Source organism: Leptonychotes weddellii, chromosome 10 (genome assembly GCF_054177405.1).
Source record: "Leptonychotes weddellii isolate Sample4059 chromosome 10, ASM5417740v2, whole genome shotgun sequence".
Taxonomy (NCBI): domain Eukaryota; kingdom Metazoa; phylum Chordata; class Mammalia; order Carnivora; family Phocidae; genus Leptonychotes; species Leptonychotes weddellii.
The window spans coordinates 38,078,333-38,087,728 of record NC_138378.1 but is presented as its reverse complement, the minus strand read 5'-3'; the positions used below and the strand labels follow the sequence as shown (position 1 = coordinate 38,087,728).

At 40.3% G+C, this 9,396-nt stretch overlaps 1 protein-coding gene across 1 annotated transcript in view; it reads right to left on the bottom strand.

The window, feature by feature from the left end:
• The window catches only part of KAT14 (lysine acetyltransferase 14), a 32,613-nt gene that overhangs the window by 21,679 nt on the left and 1,538 nt on the right, over positions 1-9,396 (bottom strand). Inside the window, exons 2-3 of the mRNA XM_031025304.2 lie at positions 8,713-8,831; positions 4,749-4,870 (exon numbers count right to left, since the gene is read on the bottom strand). Coding sequence (XP_030881164.1) covers positions 4,749-4,870; positions 8,713-8,831 — 241 coding nt within the window. The remainder of the gene's footprint in view (positions 1-4,748; positions 4,871-8,712; positions 8,832-9,396) is intronic.

Here is a 9,396-nt window from a genome sequence, read left to right as displayed (position 1 = left end):
GGGTATTGAGGAGGGCACGTTCTGCATGGAGCACTGGGTGTTGTGCACGAACAATGAATCATGGAACACTTCATCTAGAACTAATGATATAATGTATGGGGATTAACATAAGAATAAAAAAAAAAAAAAGTCTTTGTCTGGGGGTGCCTGGGTGGCTCAGTTGGTTAAGCATCTGCCTTCTGCTGGAGTCATGATCCCGGGATCCTGGGATTGAGCCCCGTGTCAGGCTCCCTGCTCAGCGAGGAGCCTGCTTCTCTCTCGCCCTCTGCCTGCCGCTCCCCCTGCTTGTGCTCTCTCTCTCTCTGTCAAATGAATCAATAAAATCTTAAACATAAATAAATTAAAAAAATAAAAATAAAAAATAAATAAATAAATGTCTTTGGTAGATCTATCGGTACGTCGTTTTCAGGGACAGTTTCTGTTGGTTTATTGTTTTTTCCTTTGAATGGGCCATACTCTCCTGTTTCTTTGTATTCCTTGTAATTTTTTGTTGAAAACTGGATATTTGAATTTAAAATGTAGTAACTCTGGAAATCAGATTATTTTCCTTCCCTGAGGTTTAAGGGTTTTTGTTTTTCTGATTGTTGTAGGGTGCCTCTGTATCAAAGATCAGCCTGAGGTATAAATTTAAGTTCTTCTCTGGTCATTCCCCTGGGCATACACGGTGACTTTCTAATTTCCTCTGTGTATGTGGTTACTTTTGATTGTCTCAGTTTTCGATATCTGGCTCCAAAAAGGGGACAAAGGGAAAAATGAAGGCAGGGAGGAAAGTGCCGGCCTTTTAAGTCCCCTTGAAGTCATTGCAGCCAGAGGGAAAAAGGTCTACAACAATTCAGGGCAGGTGTAACCCACCTCTTCATATTCATTTCTGTGATCAGAAGCAGCAATCAGTGATCAGAGCAGATTCCTGATATCTGGAGGACAGGGTCCTTTTTGTCTACCCTGACTCCCACAAGCTGTGTATAAGCTGCTTTGGGAACAAGTGCACTGCTGGCTGCCACGGGGCTGAAAGGTGTGGAATGGGGAAATGTCACTGTGCTAAGAGCTGAAATCCACCAAAATCAATGCAATTTACCTTCCAAGCCTCCCCCTGGAAGTTGCAAGCCTTCAAAACAGACCCAGTGATCCAAAATAGTTATATCAGACAGATTCTGCCATTTCAACTGTTTTCTAGGTGGGGAGATACTTCTGGTGCTTCCTACTCTGCCCTCCCCCTAGAATCCTTGTCATATCATTTAAAAATTTTTTAAATACTATGAATGAGTTTTATCATATTTCATCAAACGTAAGATTCATTGACTTTAAGATACACCATTTTATGTACAACAAAAAAAGAAAACTAGCCATCAGTTATGACACACTAGCCCTTACAAGATTGTGTCCAGTTTGTATCCAGTTGTCAGAGATGTGAAAATTTAAAAATGTGTGCATCGTAAAAATCAATGAAATATGGTAATAGAGAAAAGTATTCAAAGTATTCTTCACTGGGGCGCCTGGGTGGCTCAGTCGTTGGGCGTCTGCCTTCAGCTCGAGTCATGATCCCAGGGTCCTGGGATCGAGCCCCACATCAGGCTGGCTCCCTGCTCCGCGGGAAGCCTGCTTCTCCCTCCCCCACTCCCCCTGCTTGTGTTCCCTCTCTGGCTGTGTCTCTCTGTCTAAATAAATAAATAAAATCTTTAAAAAACAAACAAAAAAAACCCAAAGTATTCTTCACTAATCAAAGATATACCTCCTATATACTGAAATTAATAGAACACTCTGTTAAACTACACTGGAATTGAAAGAAAAAAGTTACACCTCCTAGAAAAATTCAAGGCCAGGATTATAAAAGCAGATTAAATGATCACACATACAAAGGCAATTAAGCTGCAGCAATTAATTAAAGCTTTCGTATCCGTTTAAACTTGTTTCCACAATAGGTACATAAAGTCATTTGAATAAACCTTTACCTATTTCAACTTTAGTAAAACATTAAAGGCATAAAAGTAAAGCCTGTAAACATCTGAAAGAAAATGTATTAAATCTTATACTTCATTACACAGTATACTATACTCTTAGATTCTATGGCAAATGAGAAATGCTTATCGTTAAGAATTTAAAGAATGTTCTATGGATAGCAGAATTAAAATCTTCAGTAGCTATGAAAAAACTCTAAATGTGCATGTCCTCTGCATGCTGCTTCCCTGGGGCATAGTGATTCCATGTACGTTCAGACACAGAGATGTGAGTATGTGGTGACTGCCTCTGGAGAGGGGTTTCAGGTATGTGGCTTTTCCAATCACGGATACTGACAGCAGAGTTCCCAAAGTGAAGGACAGCACTGAGGCAGGAAACTGAGTGACAAGGAATCACAGAGTGATTTTTTTTAGAGAGAGAGAGCGCACATGTGAGCTCGCAGGCGCAAGCAGGCAGGGGAGGAGCAGAGAGAGAATCCACCCCCAGCATGGAGCAGGCAGGGCTCAATCTCACGACCTTGAGATCATGACCTGAGCCAAAACCAAGAGTCAGAAGCTTAACCAACTGAACCATCCAGGCGCCCCACACAGAGTAATTTTAGTGATCTTTCATTCCTTCTGGTGGGATCAAGGAGAAAGTTCATTGCTTTAAGTTCTCCCCAACACATGCTACTACCCTTTTTAATCAAGACAGAGGGCCTTGATTGCCTTTACAGGCCTTGATCCAGCTATAATTTAATAGCACCGTTTTATTTTTAGCATACCTATTTTTATAGTGTCATTCTATGTACGGCAAATGATACAGGTTTTCTACTTATCATGGTGGTTTGAAGTTTCTTTTTAAAATGAATGTATTTAGGGCGCCTGGGTGGCTCAGTCGTTAAGCGTCTGCCTTCGGCTCAGGTCGTGATCCCAGGGTCCTGGGATCGAGTCCCATATCGGGTTCCCTGCTCCGCGGGAAGCCTGCTTCTCCCTCTCCCACTCCCCCTGCTTGTGTTCCTGCTCTCACTATGTCTCTCTCTGTCAAATAAATAAATAAAATCTTTAAAAAAAAAAAAAAATGTATTTATTTAAAAAAAAGTGACTGGATTTAAATAAGTAAATGGTAATTCAAGTGATACACTAACACGGCCAAAACCCACTAGTTTAATGGTTAAACTACACAGAAACTGGAGAGTAATTAATGCCTTTCAGTAAAGTATTAAAAAGAAAAAAAGCCTTGGCTGATTCCTCTCAGAACATGCTATACAAATGAACAAATGAAACAACTCAACAACTTATGTTAAAATATGGCAAAATCCTTAAAAACAGGCAATTTAAATCCAATTTCTTCCAGAAGACAATCTACTAAGCAGAATGGCACTGAGAGATCAGGAAAACGTTCCAAGATCTAATTTTATCGTTTTTTTCCCTTTCTTGCGCCTTATAAATGGGGTATATTAAGTTCCATAAATAGTGCTAAATCATTAAACTAAGACAACAGATTTCCTTTCTTTAAGAAAAGAACCAGTTATACTGTCAATTCTTTTCTTAGTAGCACTAAATAACTCAAGAACAAAAATAACTCCTTTTGTACAACCGTACTGAATCTCTTCTATTTTCTCCCCGCAGCCGAGCCTTCAGAAAGCCGCCGCTCCTATCGGCTGCCCGCCCTGAGCTCCGAGCGATGCTGGCGGAGCTGACTTCTCAGTGCCCCAGGAAACAGAGGCTGCAGTGCCTTCAGAGTGAGGGCAGGCACAAACTCCCTGTTCTGATTGTGATCAGAGCCTGTGGCACGTCTACACTGACCCAATTAGGCAAGATTTATGAACCTCACACGGGACTTCAGATGGCTAATCCCTAATAGCAATAAAAATCTCGTTGATCTGCAGGGACCTTTAGTTAAAACATGTGGTCTCAATATCTGTGCACTGGCATACCCAGGTCTGCCGAGCCAAAGCAGAGCACCAAGGAGGCATGCTCAGCAGTAAAGTCAATGCACTATCATGGAGAGGAATGAATGAACAAGCCGTATGTGTATTAACATGCCTAGACTTTGCCAAGCGCTATAATACCAAAACTTTATCAACAGGTTCTACCTGCTAGTTAATAAAAACAAATACCGAACGGGTAAGAGTCTATCAATGAGGAGCAATTTAAATAGGTACAGCCCGTCACTGCCACTTTTTTCTTCCTCTGACCTTCTGTAAGATATTGATTTCAAAAGGACTTAATGATCCTATATCCTCACGTTACAGAGTTACTCATCCAACTGTTAAACAGCCTCATGCAATCCAATGCTCTATTTTTTAACTTTCTAAGAATCTCTTCAAATCTCTTCATGCTCAGTAGAAACTAAGAGTTTCCTCTAAAGTAGGATGAGAAAAGTCTAGAAACCTATACTTGTTTTTAAAGATATTATATATTTATTTGAGAGAGAGACACACACAGAGAGAGCACAAGCAGAAGGGAGAGGCAGAGGGAGAAGCAGACTTCCTGCTGAGCAGGGAGCCCGATGCGGGACTTGATCCCAGGACCTTGGGATCATGATCTGGGCCGAAGGCAGACACTTAGCCGACTGAGCCACCCAGGCGTCCCTGGAAACCTATACTTTTAATAGTATATACTTCCACTTTAGTTTCTGTAAATAAGTTTTTTAACTTAAAAAAGTAACAATATCTTCTGGAATAAAAATATTCTTTGTAATTGCCACAAGTACTAATTCCTAAGGGGCTTCGTTAGGCTGTCTCAAACCTCATGTACTTTGTTCTTTACTTCTTCATGGAAGTGTAAGTTTTTCAAAAATCACATTACCTATTCCCTAGTAAGAAGGTCCAATGTTTCTCAATAAAGGCGCAGATATCTTCTTTCCACCGGAAATAACCTTGCCGGCCACTTCCTTCCAGAGACAAGTTGTACATTGCCAGCATGACAACCTGGAACACAAACACAACAAGGGCTGGGAGAAAAGCATGACTAGGGATGTTAACCTTCCAGGGGAAATGTTCGTTGTTTTATAATCTGAGCAGGAATGGTGGGGAACAGAAGGGTTAAAGAAAGGATACTACCTTGGAATAGTCTCAGTAGAGAATTTTATTTCTGTTTTGCTTTCATTAGATGAATAGCACTAATCCACCTAAGTATGTACAGTTGTTCCTTACACGCTGCATATGCAGGGCTGAGGTGTGGCTGAACTGATTATGATAAACAACTGCCATCCTAAGCAACTAAGCAATCTACCTGTTGTACACCCCCCACCCCCAGCCCTGTCCCTGCATCTCTCCACCTTACACAATGCGGCACTAGGTAAGGTGATAACCTCTGGCCGTGAGGCCTCCAGGTACCTGCTACAGCCCACATTTTCTGACTGCTGGGGCTGATCTTTATTAAATATTTTGAAAGTCACCCCTGCCTATATGTTTTTCTAAGCTCTGTAAGGAGCAGAAACAAAAGACTCTCAGAATTTCAAAGCTGAAAATAATGTAGTCACCATCTACTCAGTGTTTGGCCATTTTCATACATGGAAATCTTCCTTTGGATGACATTAGCATTAGACAGGGGCCCAGAGCCGACAGGCCTGGCTGCTCAGCCCACTCTCAGAGGCTCCAAGACACCCCCGGAGCTCCACGTGAAAACTCCTCATCTGGTCCAGCTTCCTCGTTTACAGGTAATGCATTCATGGCCCCGAATTGGGAAGTGTTTTCCAGAAATATAAGTAACACATGTTCACTGTAGAAGATTTCAATAATAGAAGAGCAAGGGAGGAGGTAAAAATCACTCTAAATCTACCATCAAGAAACAATCACTTCTGACACATTCAATGACTATGCTTTCAGGCATTTCTTCTTACATCTATATGCAATTTTGAATTATGTAATTTTGTGTAAATGGACAAAATGATACCAGTTATTCAAAACTATGTTTTCAACCTAATAGAAACAGTGATTGATTTGGGGCCATTGAAATTGAAAAGGGGACAAAGAATCCATGAAAAGAATCTAACTTGATTCTTCTTTCCAGAAAGCGCATCCTGAAAACGTAAGGGGGCTAGTAAACTGCGTCTCAGGCTCCCCAGCACCTGTGCTCACAGCTTGAGACCCCCGATGGTCCATGGGAAAACCTGTGACTCCAAGGGCCTGGTAATGCTGACACTTCTAATACTGCTGACGCTTCCATTACCCGAGCTCTCCCCTCCTTAGACTCGTGAAACCTATAGATAGCCCACCAAACAATTAACCCCATCAACAGAGTTTTCAAGTTCTTCCACGCATTTTTGCAACAGGTCCACATCAGCCAACAAACATCTTCCTTAAAACAGTTAAACTGTCCATGGGGACTTAACTATTTAATGGATATGGAATTTCAGCTTGGGAAGATAAAAATGTTCTGGAGATGGATAGCGGCAATGGTTGCAAAACACTGTAAATATACTTAAGGCCGCTGAATTATATGCTTAAAAATGGATGAAATGGTAAACTTTCATGTTATATATATTTTACCACAATTTAAAAAAGTTATTGTTCAAGAAATACTTTAAGGAGAGACTGAAATGAGCTTCTTCTGCCTACTCCCAGACCCCTAGACTACCTCAGACACATGTATTCACTGTTAATCTCAGTGATAGAGACATTGTCTGCTACTTTATTTCTGGTGTATATATATACATATTTTTTTTGGTATGTGTGAAATATTTAAAAAGTTAAAATTCATATATTTACTTGAAAATAACTTTTTCTATAATCACTTAATATTTACTGCGCAAACTACAAACTCAATATATGAAGGACATGGTTTTCCTCCTCTCCTGGAATCTGTAATCTGAAGAAAAGGAATCCCAGGTGGATTTTCTGCTCTCCCACTAGCAGCCCAAGCCCATCAGTAACAGTGTGTCCCCAGGGAGGAGCTCAGGGCTGGCTGAGCCACAGTAGGCACTTCACAAGCTGGAAAACACCTAGAAAAATAATGAGTACAGATCATGGTACATTCTTTACCTGCCATGGAAGAGTAAGTGTCCAGGATGAGAATGTAACAAGTACCCTACCCTTCCCAAACACATGATAGAGTTTCTCCTGCATTTCCAACTGTGGTTCACAAATCACTAAGGAGGAGAGGACACAAGAAAGGGCGTGGAAGAAAGGTCAGGAGACCAGACTGCTTTACTAATGGTATTTTGTGATCAAACAAGCATTTCTACTTATTACTTGCAAAAATCAACAAAGTTTAAGATTTAAAAGGATAGAAAACCCACCTATTTGGTGACATCAATAGAATCTATCCAAAAACATCTGATTCTCTTTCAGCTCCTTCTTGAGAGTCTCGGTTTTTTAGGTGCAACTAGAAATACTGGTCAGTAGTTTACCAAGACCAGATCTACCAAGTGTCTGATCTGCCACTTCATCATACCAGGGTATTATCTCCCATCAATCTGTCTTCTGGCAGTGAAAACATAATTTTCAAGTGACGTTAGTCTAATTAAAAGTGCAAACTGAACCAATATTATATCTTCTAAGCAATATAACCAAAAGCTGGTTGTTCTTTTCAAAAGAACCTCCACAGAAAACTCGTATTCTTGCAAATAAACTATACATACTTGCTATTTCTTCCACTTTACAGCTTTTTGAGAAGCTACTTGCAGATCAAACACAAATCTGTCGTGGGTATATGCATCAGAATAATCTATTAATATTAATCTGACCTTGCCTAAATGCAATATCCCATGTACATGTTGAGAAAAACATCACAATTACATTTATGAGGTTATATCCTCAGTACAAACTTCCCTTCATTTTCTACTTGCATATTTTTGGCTAGTCAAAAAAGGCTCCCTAAATTCACCACTGACAGATTTCATTAGTACATCTCCTAGGGAAGCACTGATAATTAAGGTAACAGTCTAAGCTGCTAAAGCAACTGCAGTTTATAAGGAATACCTTAAGTGGCTAAGATCATTTCATCTAAACTCTTTCTCATTACCCTGCTTATTTCCTAGCAAAAAAAGTGCTATGGGTAATTAACTTATTTGTTTGTCTGCTTACTGTTGAAAATAAATGCCTAGAATGCCAGCTCCCCAGCTGTCTCACTCAGCACAGCAGTCTCCAGGCCTATGACAGCACCGGGTTTGTCCGAGGCACTCAGTATGTATACTCCAGTCATTTTTAGAACTTACTGTTATCGTTGGTACCCTGTTATAGACATATTAATATAAGAACAAAACCATAAAAATTTAATGCAAGCTGGAGATCAGTAAAAAGCTATTGTTCATGCTATAATTGGCTTGGACTAGGGTGCTGGTACCAAAGATGGTTAAAAGGTGGCCATAGGCATTCATTGAAAAAAATTTTTCAAGCATGTCTGTGTTCAAATACAGAAAAGCCAGATTTATGTTGGCTTCTGCCACATTATACCTTTCAACTATTTCTAATGTGGCCATCTTTACATTTTTAAAAATGGTTTTATTGTTCTAAACATGGCTGCCAGAAAAAATGTGAACCTTTTAATTCCATTAAAATCAGAGTTTGGTATTATATATAAATGAAATTCTGTGTGTATCTGAGGTTTTCAAGAATCTCAAACCTAATTCACTAAGTTAGTTGAGTATTTTTACCAAGAACTCCTTTCTCCATATAGTTGGAATATGATTTTCATTGTGATATAGAAAGTGACTCTCAAAACCGCTCAAAAGCCTAGAAGTAAGCTCCTCATTCTCTGAATATTCATTCCACTAAATTCTTTGGAGGATCGACCTCATGAATTCGAGGGGGGAGAGCTTTTTACTCACTTGCTGCCACGTGAGCTTCAGCCTTTCATACTGCTCCTTGCCATCTTCCGAGCAATCGGAACAAGTGAACCTAAAAAAATTATCACCCTTAAGGTAACTGAGCTGTTCCCTCAGCTGACCTAGGAGAAAAACAAAAAGGCACATCACAGGTTTATTTACAGCGGCGTTTATCCTTTATCAACCAGATTTTCCATGCTTCCCATGTTTTTCCTCTTTTTTAGCCAACCCATGACAGCAGGATGGGAATGGGGAAGGTAGAAGAAAAGATTTTTATTTTTCTAACATAGCATATACCTGTTGAGATCTGTGGTTCCCTAACTTTTAGGAGAAAGATACTGAAAAAGCAAGTTTTTATTGCTGTCATTGGATTTTCCAACTGTTGACATTCCTGACTCCCATGGGTCTCTTGACACATTCTTTCAAGAAATATCTGAGTTCCTGCTGCATGCCAGGTACTGGTGTAGGAACTGGAATACACAGTATCCAAGGCAGGTGTGCTCTTGGCATTTTACAAATTTGGAGGGCCACAGATGAGGAAATAGGTCATCACAACAGCACAGTGTTCTCCATCCTCCTGGAATGAATCACTCTCTGAAAGTGGGGTCTGGGTCTCTGCCTTGAATCACCAGAATCAGGTGATGCTGATGCTCTGAGAGACAAGACAACCACTGGAATGGAATGCAG